General features: G+C 33.5%; 1 protein-coding gene across 2 annotated transcripts; it reads right to left on the minus strand.

The window, feature by feature from the left end:
* Window positions 1–84: 84 nt before the first annotated feature.
* Window positions 85–14,421, minus strand: LOC107004608 (xanthine dehydrogenase 1-like). Of its 2 annotated transcripts, XM_015202874.2 has the most exons (14): window positions 14,170–14,296; window positions 12,327–12,426; window positions 10,734–10,842; window positions 9,085–10,593; window positions 8,070–8,312; window positions 7,566–7,880; window positions 6,575–6,814; window positions 5,328–5,612; window positions 4,963–5,184; window positions 4,257–4,418; window positions 3,449–3,583; window positions 1,273–1,509; window positions 688–861; window positions 85–495 (listed from the first exon to the last, which is right to left on the minus strand). In XM_015202874.2, exons 1-14 carry the CDS (start codon window positions 14,294–14,296, stop codon window positions 253–255), a joined length of 4,101 nt encoding a protein of 1,366 aa, XP_015058360.1. In that variant the 3' UTR covers window positions 85–252. The 2 variants fall into 2 exon arrangements, with proteins under 2 accessions (XP_015058360.1, XP_027768479.1); XM_027912678.1 differs by lacking the exons at window positions 85–495; window positions 688–861 and having other exon boundaries at window positions 1,397–1,509; window positions 3,425–3,583; window positions 14,170–14,421.
* Window positions 14,422–18,773: the final 4,352 nt, after the last annotated feature.

Genomic DNA, 18,773 nt, shown 5'->3' on the forward strand with positions numbered 1-18,773 from the left:
AGTTTTTCGACCAAAAGAAAAAACTGCTAGCGGTTTGTCAAGATTATAAATAAGGAAAAACAAACAAGTAGCAAGTATTAAAAGAAAATTCAAGTTTTATTTATTTGAATTATTAATCGAGTTTAAATAGGTATGAAAGAAAAACCCTTAAAATTCATATGACTTATATTTAACATGTAACAGGAAAATGGACAGAAGGTATATCATATGAAGCTCTAATACTTCACCTATTCAGTACAAGTGGTACAACCATCAAACACTTAGCTTTGGCCGAAAATCAGAATTCACAAGTAATTTTGTAAATTCATCAGTGCAAGCCATTCGAATACGCTCTGGAGTGGCTGGATTATCAAGAGGGAACCAGTCGTTGTAACCAGCTTCCATCCGTGCAGATTTTATGGCGTTCTTGATGGCGAAAAAGACAGCAGAGGCAAGAAAGAAGGGTGGTTCCCCAACTGCTTTAGATGAATGAATAGCCTTGGTGTTTGGAGCATTCTGTTGCCAAATGTTCAAGCAGATTGTAAAGATATAAGCAGTTTAAGACATAGTATAAATCAGCTGTATGCTGAACCAAACTTTATGGAATACAAAGGAAGGAATTTACTAACAATGGCTTAGAGGTACTCAGCAAACAATGAATATCTAGACACACCTAAATATCAAGGAGGAGATGGTGGTGAGACTTACTTTCAGAAGAGAGACATTAAATTTGAACGGCATATCATTCAAAGACGGAAGCTTGTAATTTCCAGGTCCACATGTGAGCAAGCACCCAGGTGGAATCCACTTGTGTGCTTTATCGCCCCACTTCAGCTCTTCCAGTGCTACCCATCCAAGACCCTGTAGAAATGCTCCTTCTATCTGTATATAGAATGCAAAGGTCCATTTCAGATCGAAAGATACGAGATCCAGCCCATCTCCAAATGTGGTAGTGTTTCTATCTCTTCCAGAATTTAGACAATTAGAAGCAAGTCTGCAACTGGGAAGTAATGGCATTTGACATAATATATGCAGGTCACCCTTGTTAATATGTGAATATTTAGAATAAGAAAAATAAACAAAAAGAAGAACATTTGGAGTGTGCCCTATTGAGTTCAATACTAAACAATTGGCGAACTTCAATTCAAGAAATGGAATACTAAACAATTGGCGAACTTCAATTCAAGAAATGGAATACTAAACAATTGGCGAACTTCAATTCAAGGAAATGGAGATAAGCAGGCCAGATAAACAATTGAAAATTCAATATCTATACGAGAGGGCAGCAATGACCTGTCCAACATCAATCGCTGGGTTGAGGGAGAATCCAAGGTCTAGGATAACGTCTGCTCTCCTAGTATGGAAATCGCCCGTCAATGTGTCAATTTCAACTTCGGAAAATGCAGCACCATAGGTGAAGTACCTAAATGGACTGCCTTTTCCAGATTTCCAGTCAAAGTCAATATCAGGTGTGATGTAGAACCCATGAGCAGAAAGGTCTATTCTCTCGAAGTAGCACGCACTGACAAGCTGATATTTAGTCAGAAAACAAGACATCAAGTCAGCAGTTAATTGTTTTTCTATTATCATAACAGTGCTATAGAAAAAGACAAAGTGCAATGTTTCAGAGTCAGTTTTGAGGTACAAATAAAATATAAGACATATAATAAAGGTTTACAATGGACCATGAGGGAAGATACAAAATACTTGCGGTGTTATCAATCTGAACAAGATATTATATACAGTGAAATTATGGAACAATATGCCACAGAAAGGTAATGAGCTTTGCTCGGGAAATGAAATAAACCATGAAGAAAACCTTACCGTTCCATTGCAAAAAAATCTATTACAAATTCTCTTTTGCAGATACTCGGCCTTTTTTGAGTTTCTTCTAATTTAATGTTTCAATTCCCAAGATTACGATGAATTATGAATATACTGAACATGTGGTCTTGCTACAGGCAGAGGTGTACACATAATTGAAGGAATAAAGCAGACGGGTGAGGTGAAAATACTTTTCTTCTTTAAAAGTTGAGCTTTGAGAAAGTCACTCATTGATCCAGCCTTCCAATAATCTTGTAACTAGGAATGTCATGATTCACGTCCCACTCTCTTGCTACATGCCCATGTTGCTAAGTGTTTCATCTGCTGCCATAATCGTTGCATCTTATGCAAAACGTTGTGTATCCTCCTAGATGGACAAGTCCCTTCTTCTTCTGTTACTATGTACCTCCATTTTCATGGTGGCAAAACTAAACTTTGACTTCAAGTGCAGGAGGTACAGTTATTTAAGAACTTGAAAGCAATATACGTAGTCAACGTCTTAACTCTCTTTTGGTTTTTGGTGGGAAGGAGGGGAGGTCATACCTTTGCATAGACTTCTTACCATTTAACGTTTTGTTCTCTTCTGACATTGAATTATTTCCACCTTCCTTTCTTAGCTTACCACCTAACGAATATTCATCTAAGGCCACTACATAATTTGTTGTTTTTAATATAAGGACTTCTATTGGACCTCCCATGGTTCTGAAAAAGCTGTAAGCAGTAAGCACCACTTGTAATTATTCATATATCCTTGTACGTTTTCTACACTCATGTAACTCCTTAGACTCTTTTTCCTTGTCCTTAATTCCTTCAATTATAAGGAAATAGGCAATAAGCCTGGTCAAACACTAGCCCATGCAAAGCTATGCTTGGACACATGCCAGATGCATGCACTGTAGACTAATAATGCCTAGAGCTTAGTACCTCCTTCCAGAGCATGTGGCATTTGCATCCCTTCTTTTCATTAAAGTGCATATCTACTGATCGCTAGTTTCTCTTCCTTGAAATTCTCAGACTCAACTTAGTCAGGTAAAAGAAAAAAGACAACAGAAACATAAGGTCTTCAATACTCGGATGAACTTCAAAGATAAAATATCTTCTTCCAAATGATATACGCCTTATCATCTTCTTCACAATTGGTGCCTAACCCTGAAGAAGCGTGAATTTCACACAAGGAGTTACTGTAGGAGGAAACCATCATTTGGTGGTTACAATCAAAATAATTTGAAGGTGAGAAAAGAAGGTGTATCAGGGATGCATATATCCCTTTTTATCTGAAAAATGAGGTCACATTAGAGGTAGTATTCCATAAGAAGAAAAAGAGAGTATGATACGGATCAAGCAAAATGGAGTAAGGAAAGAGGAGTAAAGGAAAACGAAACAGACAATATGATAGGGATGATCACAACCCACAACTGATTTGAACAGCCCACCATGTTTGCTCTTTAATTTAATTATCACTTACTGTACTTATTCGCCCATTAAATTAGAGAAATTCACAAGTAGAGTATTTTATCATTTCCTCCTCAAAACATAAGTCATAAACAAATTTCAAATGATAGACAAGCAAGTCAGGCAGATTAGGAATGAAATAAAACAGATATCAAATCAAAAAAATTACTTAAAAGCCAGCACAAGAAAAGACCTCCTCAAAAGAGCTGAAGTTAGACTTGGATGCAATAGGCTCCATCCGTGCTTTTATTTGCTCGCATGCATCCAATACTGCAGCTCCATACATGTCAGAACTTGCAGAAGCAGCTGTTGGTGAAGCATTAGGTACCTAGATTTGCAAGCAAACTAGATGAGGCAGGTAACAATATTTTTCATAATCTGCAAACAAAATTGACATGCAACACAAGGAAATTGAATAAAACAATATGATGTGCTAGAAGAAATATCCACACACACACACCCCAAACCAAGCAAACCACTGCTTGGCTGAGGGAGATCAGTTTCAATTATTTTAGGTAGCAAGTGAAGGCAGTATCTAAGTTCAACATTTACAGACTGAGTAAATTCAAGTTTTAATATTGGTTATTATGGAAGGGGAGCCTTGGCATAAGTGGTAAAGTTATTGTCATGTGACCTGTAGGTCACGGGTTCGAGCTGTGGAAACAGCCTCTTGCAGAAATGCAAGGTAAGGTTGTGTACAATAGACCCTTGTGCTCCGTCCCTTCCCCGAACCCTGCACATATCAGGAGCTTAGTGAACCGGGCTTCCCTTTATTGGCTATTAAGTTTCTGGTTTAGCTCGTTTTCTCTCATCGCCATCTAATACATGCCTAACCCTTTCTGTCGTCATAGCTAATATTTTTTGATAACTCGTCCCAGCTGATATTAGAATATAACAAGAATTATGCCATGTGATTCCGAAGTATCCTTTCAGTTTGTTCACCAATAGAAGAATAGAAGCTTCAAACAATGATATAATGATATTCGTCTCACACTCAATACCTTGTCGGTACTTGTGTCTGAAATGAATACTGCACTTAGAGGGATGTTAAAGGAAGATGCAGCAATCTGAGCAACTTTCGTATGTAAACCTTGGCCCATCTCCACACCCCCATGAGTGACCAACACTGTTCCATCTGTGTAAACTTGAACAAGAGCACCTGCCTGTAGTCAATCAGTCAGTGAATAACCAACTTAAGCTTTTGGGATTACAACTTATCATAGAGCTAAAATTATGAAACAATCAACAACGAAAAAGGTGTTGTTTCTGAAGAACATGAACCTATATCTCCTGTAGAACAATTTACAGCTACATCCTAACTTATTCAGGTGCTCTTCACCTCTACCACTTGCATTTTGTAAATTGCTTGAAAGAATGAGAAATGTGTGATCAATAGGAGTCTCATTTTTTTAATCACATCTTGAAAGGGGGCAATAGCCTGTGGTCCTACACACTAAATGGAATGCTTTTTAACCTTATCTCAAAAGAAAGTGGAAAACTTAATCAATTACAGAAGTCAACCAACGGCTGTTATCATGCTCACAGGTACCAAAGAAATAGCTTAAATATATCCAGCCACCTGGGCTGGTTAGCAGATCATTTCTGAAAGCAGAGTAGAATGAAGGCAATAATTAAACTACTCACTACCCAAAGGAACATGGACCTAACTAGGAACTTTAGGGTGTACAGAAAAAAAAAAGAATGTACCTGGTTCATAGACTTAAAAGTGAAAGCTATTCCAAATTTGGTTGGCACCATGGCAATACCTCGCTTCTTCCATCGATTATGGCGATTGAAAGTTTCAACTTCATTTTGAGCATTAATGAAGTCACAAGAAGATTTCAGTTCATCCCAGAGACGCCCCAAGGTACAGTCTTCAACTTTTTGACCATAGTGCAAGACTGACCCTTCACTGATGAAATTCATTTCCTGGTGGAAAAATGAAAAATGAGAAAACAATCCATATACATCATCATCTACAGTACTAGAGGAAGTGAAAATGGTGAAGTTGCTGATATGCATCACCTATGAAAATAGACTATTCAGACAATCATCAGAAACACGAGGCATACCTTTATTTCTTCTGGGCTTTTGTTAACTTCCACCGCAATCCTCTCTATCCAATTCTCAGCAATTAGCATACCCTGTGGGCCTCCAAATCCTCTAAAAGCTGTATTACTAGGAAAATTAGTGAAACATGCTTTTCCATTAACCCTCACATTTGGTATTTCATAGACATTGTGCGAATGGAACATAGAACGTTCGAGTACAGCGGCTGATAGGTCTAACGAATTTCCAGCATTATTGTAGATATGAAGATCCAAGGCAAGCACTTTCCCAGCATTTGTAAAACCAACCTAACAATAATAGAGAATGTTAACATTGTTTCTCCATATTCAAAAAGAAACTGCTAATGGAAATCAGAACAGAAAATGACGCAAACCAATGCCTACCAAACACATTAGTAAAACCAATAAAACCAAATGTTTCCCTTCCAATCATCCCTCCACTTGAGGATGCTTATATAGTCCAATAATCTATATCTGCTCCCTCCACTTGAGGCTTATATAGTCCAACAATCTATATCTAAATATTATACTGATTGGTCCATGTAACAAAAACAGCACAACAGGCTGGGAAAGAACTTGTCGAGTTCGTAGCCTCCACTTTCTCCAGTAGTTATTGATTCACTACAAAATCCAATGCAAAGAATGGCTAAAGAGTTTATCTGTCTATGCAGCCTAACAATTCAATGTGTTAGAGTAAATCAGAAAGTGTACATATCGGTTCATCACAATATTTATGAAATATCTACCATTTCGACACATCCCAAAACATTATGCAAATAATGACTAAAGAGTTTATCTGTCTATGCAGCCTAACAATTCAATGTGTTAGAGTAAATCAGAAAGTGTACATATCGGTTCATCACAATATTTATGAAATATCTACCATTTCGACACATCCCAAAACATTATGCAAATAATGACTAAAGAGTTTATCTGTCTATGCAGCCTAACAATTCAATGTGTTAAGAGTAAATCAGAAAGTGTACATATCTGTTCATCACCATATTTATGAAATATCTACCATTTCGACACATCCCAAAACATTCGACACACTCAAATAACAAAAATCTGTTCACGGATACTAGTTACACTAATTCAAATTTAAACTACAATATCATGTGTTCCCCACAAATGCTTGAGCAATAAACACCGCAGAAGTGAGTGAGTTAAACAAGCTTTCCCATGTCATCCAAATGTTGCATAGAATGAGTTTAGCTGTGAATAACATGATCATAAACTCATCTATTTACCTTGTACTTCCCAAGAAAGCTATGTCGCTGCCCCATTATCATCATGTCTATATCCCTATCAAGAATAATTTTCACTGGACGATCCAACAGGTATGATGGAACAGCCACAGCAGCAGCAAGCATAGCAGACCTAGTCTCCTTGCCTCCAAATCCCCCACCTATCCTTTTGGTCTTGCAAACCACTTTTGACATTGGAAGACCAAGAACATGAGAGACATACTTCTGGTGCTTCTGCGGAGACTGCAAGATAGACAAAGATTGGGACACCAAATTAGCACATATATTCATCCTTTCCAAACAAGAAAATTACAGAGATGTAGCATCTTAAACTGGATATTGACCTAATCGACATGTCGAACTAAACCCATCTAACAGCATGATATTGATCTCAAGAAACCAATAGTTATCTAGAACCCAGATCATGAAAACAACTCATGATTTTTTCAAACTGACACCAAAGTTAGATGACTATGTTTGATCACATATATATTATGTGAGTCTGAGAAGAAAGAGTATGTAGAGCAAAGCTAAGAACTTTAGGAGGTTAGCTTTGGTATTTCTAGTTAAAACTAAGTTTTGCAAATCTTTGCGATTTTTGTGTCAAAAATTTAAAACAATAGCAGTCACAAAATAAGCATATAAAAAGGCAATCAATGTCAAATGTGTCATCTAAGAGTTCCAAATATTGAAAACACATGCAGGACACATGGTTTTTTCTAAACAAAGCTCTAACATCAATTGCAGTTTGGGCGTAAGAGCAACTTATTAATTGGAATTGAGTTCCATGATATGATCAAGGCTTTGGCAACTTATTGGCAGATGGCTAGCACATCCCCTTATTACCACTTCTTTCAATGATTACATCAACACTTACATCAAAACAAGCAAACCACGAGAAGAAGAAAAAGATACAACACCAAAATTAATGCCCTATAAACCTACATATACTTGAGGAACTAAGAGAGAATGGCTAGATTTATGTTTGTAGTACCTGGGTAGATGAGATCATGTGCACCTCATTCCCACTATCCACTGTCCATAAAAAAGTGCCATGAGGCTCCAAATAGAAATGTTCTTGACCACCTATTCTAACTTCTCCTTCTATAATACTGTCACATTGACCTGACCGGAAACACTGTTCAACATCACCCTTTGTCATACACCTTTCCGTATTAGGATGATAACTGTTGGCCTGTATAGCATCCTCTATCGATAGAACTGCAGGTAACTCCTCATACTCAACGTGAACCTTTCTAGCAGCAAGTTTTGCATTTTCATGTGTGTCAGCTACAACCACTCCGATAACCTACAAATAAACAAGCAGTCAATAATAGGTAGCTATGAAAAAACAGTTCAAATTATAAAGTCATCAAAATCTTATTACAAGTCTGCCCCACTTAACATTGCAACAGAAGCCAGTTTATTCTGAATATTAACCTAATATAGTTTACAGATTTTGTGCATGGAGAGAACATCTCACAGTATACCATCATACCTGACCCACAGAAGTAACAAACTCTGAGGCAAAAAGTTCTTCATCGTGAACAACTGGTCCAATCATATTATTACCAGGTACATCTTTAGCCAAAAAGATACCTGCAAATCCAGGAGAGGATCTGGCTCCCGAATCATCTATTGAAAGTATACGAGCATGAGGTTTTTTACTCAATATCAGAGCAGCATGCAAACTATTGGGTGGCATTGGCGCATCATCTGTATATTCGGCCTCTCCAGAAACCTGAAAATGGTCAAGTTAATCAGCCAAAGATATAAGTGGCAATTTTGGCCAAACAGATCCAATATAAGGACAGCTATTTCATCAAAATGCCAGCTCAAAATAGTCAAACACTTTCAAAAGCTCCAATTTCCCATGCATAGACACAGCTGCACACTACAGATTTTGCAATCATAGAAATAGCTTCCTTCTCAAAAGAGAGAGTACCAGATCAAAATTAGAAGTAATAAAGGGACCCAATGTTGTTGATTGGAAATTAATATTAATATAGTAATCCATTTAGTTACTAGATCCAAGAATTTTAAAGGGAACCAATGTTGTTCATCACTAGAAATACGCTCCTGCACAAGCCAGAAAATATATAAACTGGAGAAAGTATAAAGTGACACCGTGTCCTGTTAGTACAGATTCAACCCTAATACATACAACAAGGAGGAGGAGGAGCAAGGAACTAAAAACCCAAATTCACTTTTTCATGAACCGACAACAAATGTATCTTTTGAGTGCTTGTTCTTCATCAGAATTGCAGAAGTAAAAGATTAGCTATGTTCATGAACTCCATTAGCACAAAGGCCATTCCAGCCCTTACGTCAATTACGGCACAAGAATAAGTGCCATGCTAGGAGGTCAAGAAGTCTTTAAGCATTTAGCAGTTGCTTCTTGTCTGTCCACATGCAATCTAGGATTTTGTGGAATTATCATCTTCCAAATCTGAACAGTTCAGGAATAGACATCAATAAATATTGCATAATGATCAAGATATGAATGTTGTTACCTGAAGCCTTGATGAAATATGAACTTCAGGGGAACCCACAGAAGTACCATGCCTCCTGATCTCAAAATCCTGAATTGAACTAACGGATGGTCGAAGAGATGCATCTACAGCTGAAATTTGCGAAGCTGGAACTTTCTCAAGAAATAATGGCTGTCCATCCATTTGATGGCAAACCCACAAGAAAAATTTGAAGAAGAAACTAAACGTTAATGATTTCCGAAATTCAACCATCCCACCAGGTGCATCTTCTTTCAGCACAATTTCCTTCTCCAAAATTTTCAAAGAATCCTGTAGCAGCTCTTTATTCCAACTTTTCCCGATTAAGAAGTCACTAGTTTTTGATGCAGCAAATGAAAGTGGAGCAACCCCACCATATACAATCAAAGCATCTGAAACTACCCATTTCTTGTCCTTCTCTTCAAGGCAGACACGCATCCCAGCATTAACGATGGCAATATCATCATCTCTCCTATGAGATTGTTTAAATTCTTTCACAAACTCGAATGGCTTATTCCAAGGCAATGATACTGACAGTAAAATTTCGCTGCTTGTCAGATCCACTTTACGATAACCCTGGAAGAAATCTTTTGCCAGACATGTTCTGACATTTCCTTTGCAGTCAATTATTTGAAACTTAGCTCCTGTTGCCATCCAAAGAGGGTTCAGATCTGATATTGGGCTCGCAGTGCAGATATTCCCACCAACTGATGCAACGTTTCGTATTTGTGTTCCAGCAAACCACTTTATCTGCTCGATGAGAGCTCGACATGATGATGTTTCATACTCAGGGCGGTTATTTCTTACCTTCTTTAATACATCCACAAGCTGTGACAACTTAACTCCAGCACCTATTTCTAAGCCATCATCCTCAACTCTTATATAGTTAAGTTCTGGAACATGTGCAACAGATATTAATACAGGATAGTGAATACCTTTAAGCCTGACTTCAATTCCCACCTCTGTATTTCCAACAACAAACCGGGCATCTGGAAATCTTGCTTTTAAATCCAACAGATGTTGAAGTTTTATGGGCCTATACCACTTCCGTCCATTCGATCCACTCAAACTTAAATAAGTCAATTTCCTTAATAAAAGTTCAGGGGGAAAAATAAGTTCTTTGCTGGTGTATGTGGTTCCATCGGTTTCATTGTAAGAAAATGGCTTCCAGTCACAATCATTGCTTAAATTATGTTTGATGGTTTCTTCACTATTTTCAGCCTTCGGCCCACATGAACAAGGCTTACCCGTTGAAGGACAGATAAATTCACCAGTATTAATGTCTTGTAAAGATGTGTTGGTGTATAAAGCATTATTAGTTTTTGCAAATACCCTAAATGCGTCAACAATTGGCCTATAACCAGTACATCGACATAAATTTCCGGCAAGGCTTTCTTCAATTTGCTCTTCTGTAGGTTGTTCTTTAGATGATCGTAGTAATGCATACATGGACATGACGAAACCAGGAGTGCAGAATCCACATTGTGAACCATGCGAGCGAGCCAACGATTCCTTTAGAATGTAGTTGAAAAGCAGAGGAGTTACAAAAATGTTGCATACATCATGATCCATAAAAAGGTACTATTTGAATTAACATATAATGTTGAAATACCATGTGAAAATCATGGGACATGTGAAACCAACTAATGTACCTGAATTGGGTGCAACCCAGCTTTGCAGTTCCCAATTCCCTCCACTGTGATGACATGCATCCCTTCCACAGAATATAGAGGAGCCAAGCATGCATTTACTGCATGGTGCCTATAGAGAAAATACAACTTTATAAACTGAATATGATTTATGGAAATTTTTGATAGTCATATACTAACTGAATTGGAGGGATAAACCAGGGGCCAATTGAATCAAGCAGACTTCAAGTTTACCAATTTATTGCTTGCTAATAAATTATTATGATTTTGTTCTTTTAGATCTTAACTAACCATAACTAACCATGTTCTTTGTTGAAGTGTGTGACCATCTCATCTAAAAGCTTAAGCTGTTACAGGTGTCGTCTTGAATTTTTCCATGGGTCAAGCACGTGGAAATTCTTTTTGATATGGGTGGTGGTGTTCGATCCCAGAACCTCTGCTTGCTCTAATACCATGTTGAAGTGTGTTACCATCTCATCTAAAAGCTAAGTTGTTAGAGAGAACACACATTATATTACTTAATTATATTATCAACATTTTTCAACTAGTTTCTCTGTACTCCCCAAGTCCAATACATTTGCCAAAGACTCACATCACCACCACTCCCACCACCCCAATCAGAGAACTTAGAGCAGAATAAGACATCATCTCAAAGCCAGGATTAGCAGTGTTACAAAAAGCTCATGCTCAATGGATACTAGAATGAAGACTATATATCTAGCATGATAATTGTTCATTTCAGGTTTTGGTAGTAGTGATCTCATATTTTTTCTTGTGGTGGTGCTTTCTTTTGGGCATGGGGCTTACGTACTTGCGAAGGATTCACATAGTAATCACAAGAAAGATGGATGCTTTATTCATTTTCAAGTAACCTTCCAACTGACTTCTAGGTTAACCTTGTATTCGGTCAGGCCATTGCCAAAGGGTTCACAATCTGTTACTAGTCTGCAGAACAGATGCATAGTGATAAGGTCTCTAAACTTTCCACCTTCCCGATTCTAAAGAAAGCTTGTTTCGTTCGTTGAAGGATACAAAATCAATTGAGGATAAAGAACATTTATTCAAGTTTTTACTATCAGCAGCCATCTTCTAGAACTATGCGGAGAGCTATCTGCTATCCATCCTGACATCTATCATACTTCTTTAGATGTCAAACAGACATAAGTTTACAGGAACGAAAAACGTACCTCCTACAGTTACCCAAGACCCACCTAACTGACTTCCTCAGCTCATGTATGGCTGAGTAATAGACAAACAAATAGTACAAAGAGCGACAGAAGAAAGGCGAATGTTTTACTGCCTGATAAATCAATAATCTCATTCCCTACCACACAAAATGGAAGTAACTATTTGGGGATTCAAAAACTAACGAGAAAGATCACAGCTCTCAGAGTAATCACAAAACTAATCAGAAGAAAAACACCCCATAGATCAACACATGGATCACACCAATCCAGCACAAATTGTAACCCATACAAATGCAACAAGTGCCGAATTCATTGCTATCCACTAAATCATGCATTAACCCGCACACCCCAAAAGAAGATATCACAGAGACTTGGAGAGGTAGATGGATAGAGATGGAAAGAGACTCACACATATTTCTTCAGATTCTGATCAAAAAATGAAACCATTACAGTGCATGCCCCACACCCACCTTCACCGCAGCCTAGCTTGGTGCCTGTCAGGCCTATTTCTGTATAACCACAGAGAAAGAGCACTTCAGATAAACCACCAAACAGAATCAGAGAGAGACTGAGAGGATAAAATCTAGATCAATCATCTAAACAGAAATAAAAACTACAAATGCCTGAAGTATTGGGCAACATAGCCTCTAAGGTGTAGTGAGTTCTCAAGACAATGTATAAAACATATTCATTAGAAAGTACCAACAACAGCATAAATGTACAGATTGGCAGCAACTCAAAAATGGACTCAACAAAGTTTTAACACTATATGTTTACAACTGCATAACTTAAGGGTACGTACAAACACATTGATTGCTCAGCCAGCAAGCCACAAACATTTATGAAAATGGAGATTGAATTAACAGATGATGCCCAAGTCTAATTAATAGAAAAGTGAGAAAAGGAAGTAATTGGTTGTTCAATGTTGAATATATGAAATATATGTATTAAACAATAAAGGTCTTAAGATCCAACCTGCACCGATTTACCAGATCAAACACCAGCAGAAGTTAAGACTACAGAAAATATAATCAACTGCATGTCACTGAACAGTTGGAAGTCATCCCGGTACGTCAACATTAGCTAACTCACTAATAATTACTATTTAATATAAGGAACTATTCACAAACTTCTGTCATCCCCTCAATAACACATATCTACTATCTACATCTTTTTTTTAGAATTTTTATATATTTATTGTTCAGGTTTTTGACTAATTCTTCCTCCTCTTGATCCAATCTTTTAAAGTTACTTTACTTATCATCCTTGGTCATGGTCAACTTTCTCAAAAGCAGGCGAACTCCTCATGCTCCTGCTTACCACATGTTTGATCAATTTTTTAAAAAAAATCTGTTGAACTTTGAAAATATTTTCTAATTTTTGTATAGTAATAATTTGTATTCGCCTAATCAAATTTACTTTACCAATATTCAAACAGTAATTTAAGCTTGATCAAGTTTCCAAAAATGCTTCTGGAAATTTTTGAAATTTTGAAAAATATCTTCTGTTACTGTTCAAAAACGCTTGTTTTGCTCCTATAAGCTAGATAAACACCGAAACTCTCTACAATAAGAACTTAGCCAAACACGTTTTCAATCTTCCTCGTCATTTTCTACTGTTGATATCTTTTGACTGCAGACATATCAAGCTGTCTTTAGTAATGCACAACTACTATCACTCAATCAAAGGTCAGTGCTCTACTTTTTAAAAAAGCTACTATTCTTTCAACCTCTCTTTATATCTGATATAATGAGTTTTTATATACTAGCTCCATTGGATTTGTTTGACAGATTTTAACATGGCAATTCTTCCAGGCCACAGAAGTGGATAAAGCACAGATTAACAGCGAGAACGTTAACAAACCCGAAAATATACTAAACATATGAAATCCACAGATTATACCTAGCTGGAGAAAGCATAGTCCTCTCAGTATTTAGATTTACACTAGTAAAAATTACCCAAATTAAACATTTACCATAGAAACAAAACAGAAATACAGCTCAGCAAAAACTTGAAAATTGAGTCTTTTAAATTTATGATTTTCAAAAAGCTTATATTGTCTGGACATGCATATTGAAGTTTTATGGACAAAAGTAAAATTTCTCCCCAAAAACTGCCTTAAAGATCAAATTTTTAATATCTGATCAAATTTCTTGATCCAAAATCTATAGCCAAATGCCTAACTTAGTTCCTTTTTCATTTTAAACTGTTCCTGACAAGAAAAAAAACCCACAAAACGCTTAAAAACTAACCTCTAAGATATTCAAGAAGAGTCAAATGGGCTAATCCATCAGGTAACACTCGACGAATTCCATTAACATACAAAATTGCTTCCTTTGATTCCTCTTCTATCGTTTCCTCCTTCATCAAAGAACCCATTTTTTCCAAAAAAAATGTATAAAAAAATCAGCGATGAAAGAGTATTGGGGTTTGATTTGGCTAACAGATTTTGTCGTGGAAATCAGAGTCGGCTTCGACTAAAACTTTCTCTCGTTACGTATTGTTTCATCTCGTTACGTATTGTTTTATAATGTATTTAAATTTATTATAAATTATAATTAGTTCAAAATTTTATCTAAATAACGTTATATATTATTTTATAATATGTCTAAAACTTTTGCGGGGATCACAGCTTTCATTACTATTTTATTTTGACGGCGATTATGATTTGTTTTAATAAGATTTTTATTATGAAAATTACAGTCAGTTTCTATTAAAATTTTGTTTGTTTGGATGGCGGTTATGTATTGTTTTTCATTATCACATAATATTATACGTTTATAATATGAATGATATAAGGTGAAAATGCTATAAAAAAATGAAATATAATTATTAAATAATAAATAAAAGAAAAAATGAATAAAATAATTTTTTTGTCAGTATCTAATGATTCATTAAACGATATCACACGATCGTGTGAAACTTAAATAATAAGTTATTATTATATTTAAATCAATAACACAATATAACATGGGTAAGATGATAGGCACAAGCTACATATATTATATATTAGATATAAAAGCCCGGACGAGCCCGGGCTCAATATATATTAATTTAGTTATTTTTTTATGTGATACAAATAAAATTAGAAGAGCCAATTAAATTTTTAAATGTTTATTATCTATTATTTTTATTATATTTTGAACGTATTTTTCAAATAATATCTTTTGGCATATGTGATATTTCGAGAGTGTATTAACTTTTTTGAATATTTTTAAAAATATTTAAATTATTAATTATTATGATTTATGTGGCACATGGGAAATTTTGAGAATTAATTAATTTTTTATTATATTTTTAAAATGTATTTCAAGTACGTAATTTTTAAATAATATATGTTATTTCTCTTGTCCGAATTAATATGACACATGTTAAATTTAATCAAATTTTTAACATGTTCATATTTTAAATTGTGATTAATAGTACTCTTAATGTAATTTTCAAATGATATATGTTACAATCTTCGTGCCAATTTATGTGGCCATGTGAAATTAGCACATTTTAATATGATTTTCATTATATTAAGTTGTTAATTATTGTGATTTATAGCACTCTTAATGTGATTTTCGAATAATAAATGATACTCTCTCAGTTCTAATTATATAATACATGTGAAATTTCGAGATGATCAAATGTATAATATTTTGATTAATTTTTAATACTAATTCTTTCAATACATAATATATAGAAATAGAAAATATTAAAATAAAAATAAATTAAAACATATAAAATACGAAATATAAATAGAAGAAGTTGAGGAGAAGGGCAAATCGATCAATTGACCAGCTAACCCTAAGCTCCTCAAATTCACTTCTATAATATAATATAGTTATATATAGTGTTGGATCAATGATTCCATTAAGTATAATTATTTAATATCAAGAGATAAAACATGAGAAAATAGTAGATAAAAAATAATATAGATTAATTTTTTGTTTTATTGATAGTAATGTTATTGATAATATGATTTAAATGAATAATTGTTATTTCTATTTATTTCTTTGATTATGGATAGTAACTCTCATGGTTTAATGTTATATTTATGGCATTTTTTGATATTCTTCAATTTAATCCTATAAATAGTATTATTGAAATAATGTTAAATACACTCTAAAAAAATAAAATTATTTTATATTATTCCTCTTAACTTATATTTTTCTTATCGTATTGGATCTAATAGTTTGGGAAATTTATATAAATATGCTATAATAAAAAAATATTTACCATTTATAGCAATAATTTTTTTTTTCAGTTGATCACTTATAATTCAATTATAATACAAGTTTAATACATATTATAAAGAACAATTTATTATTCACATTTGATATAAATGTTAATGATGAATAATACTTTTATCACACATTTTAATACACTTATAATACAATGTGACAATTTTTTACCAAACAAACATGATATATTTCAAAAAAAACAATTAAAACTCATATATATTACATACATAATTCACTTTTAATACATATTATAGATTTAACACATCATTGCTATAAATGGTAATAAACAAAAAGTATCATTAAAATCAGTAATTATTTTTTAAAATGTATTAATCTATGTAATTTTTTATTACTTCTTTGGCTAAATTATTTTTTATCTTTATAGTATTCTTTTATTCTTAAGTTTATCCACATATTTTTAATTTAATATAGTTTGCAAATAAATAAGGGAGAAAAGTATTATATTAACCTTGTGAGAACATGTTAGGTGTGATTATCTGAATTAAAAAATAATTTGATTGGATCTGACTATTAAAAAAATAGGATAACTCTTTACCTCGTGATGTTAAGCATATTATTTTACATTGTTAGAATTATTAATAAGTATTAATTTTAAATAAATTAAAAAAATAGGACACATAAAGTTAAATGGAAAGTATATAAAAATTAAAAATAAATAAAACACTTCTTCTTCTTCCATTTTGATCATCTTGTCATTAGAGTAATACTTTTAAGTCAAATAGTCAATTACTTTTATATTAAGAGAATTTCGAAAATACTATCTTCAAATTTTAAAACTCACCCAAAATCAACTAGAAATTCATATGAAAAGTGGAATTCTCAAAATCAAAAGTTAGATAACGATTTTATTTTTATTATAAATTAGAATATTATAAAATATTTTTTTTAAAAAAAAAAAAGAAATATTAATAGTACTCATGTAATATTTAGATAATTTATTTTCAATCAAAATAGAAGATAAAAAATGATTCTTTCCATTCTTAAAAAAAACATGGATTGTTTTGGAAACATTTATTTATTATTGAAATTTAATTTATTGAGTGTAGGGGTTACTAATAAGGATTTTAAAACGTAATAATTTCTAGTATTGACAGTAAGTTAATCACTTTTTATAAAAATAGACATATTTTTTTTCCTTAATATACTTTGTATGAGTCATTATTTATTATGGTCCAACAGGAAACTTAGGTAATACAATTCCAAATTTAGTAGATGAAAATAATTAAAAATAAAATTTAGACACATAGTTATGGGATCGGAGCCACAATTAAAGTATAATTTTAAGATATAGGTATGAATCATACAAATGTAATTTTGTATATGAAGATTAATGTTGAAAATTGCGTAAGATAAAATTGAAATAATGAAATTAATCTTTGATTTTGTGATTCATGTCATCCTTTCATGTCCATCATTAACAAGAATTTGCATATTATTCTCTCATGATTATTATTTAACTAGGTAAATTATCTGCGCTTTATACAGAATTAGACTATTTTATTAAATTTACATATGATTATTCGGTAATATGTCCTACAGTAAATGATAGAGTTTCATGAAAAATGAGGAATGAAAAAGATTCATAAGAAGTTTAATTAATGTATTTCAATTCGATTCCTCTATAGAAAAAAAAAAACTACAACAGTGGCAGAAATAAAAGTGCTGTTTACTTAAAAAACCAAATGTAATAAATTCAATCATTTCAACAACGTTATGAGCAGTGGAATTAAAGGTGCAAGAATAGTAACGTGACATTGCAATCAAAATCAATTTTCTTTGTTTATACGAATAAACCTGTAGAAAGGAACAAAAGAGAAGATCAATTTTCAATCATCTTCTGTGTAACTTTTAACAAAGTTTAAAGAAAAAAGTCACAAAAATAGCAAAAAGAGTTGTCATACTTACATGACTCACTACGACTTGTAGTAAAGATTAAGCTCCATGAAATAGGAGGATAAAAACTTTTAGGAATGAAACAAACTTCATAAGAAGCTAAATGAATGTAATTGAATTCAACTATCCAACGGAAAAAACATTCAAATAATAGTGGCAGCAAATCCCTCTATTTATAGATAATAGAGGGTAGTGTGAATAAATATTTATTGTGCCTTATCGAAAATGTCACAACTCTTTGGAAAAGTTGCAACCATTTGAAAAGGTCACAACCTCTCATAAAAGTCACAATATTTTCATAAAAGTCGCAACTCTTCATAAAAGTCGTAACTATTCATAAAAGTCACAACTTTTCATAAAAGTCACAAATCTTCATAAAAGTCACAAATTTTCATCAAAATCGCAACTTTTCATAAAAGTCACAAATCTTCATCAAAGTCACAATTTTTCTTGAAAGAGGAAGGCTAGTTTTGAAAATAAATAAACTTAAAAGGGAATTCTGGTTTGTGGTGGTGCCACGTAGGTGGACCTAATGTTTTCTTTTATATATATATGATATATGATTTGTTTTTAAAAAAATTGACATTATTTAATGCATACTATCATATCATATTATACTAAAAGCATGAAGCTCCATAGTTGAAAGTTGAATTACAAAAATATCCCTAATCATATTAAAAATAATTATTTTGTCCTGATCATTTAACTAATGT

The sequence above is a fragment of the Solanum pennellii genome, chromosome 11 (assembly GCF_001406875.1).
Source record: "Solanum pennellii chromosome 11, SPENNV200".
Taxonomy (NCBI): Eukaryota; Viridiplantae; Streptophyta; class Magnoliopsida; order Solanales; family Solanaceae; genus Solanum; species Solanum pennellii.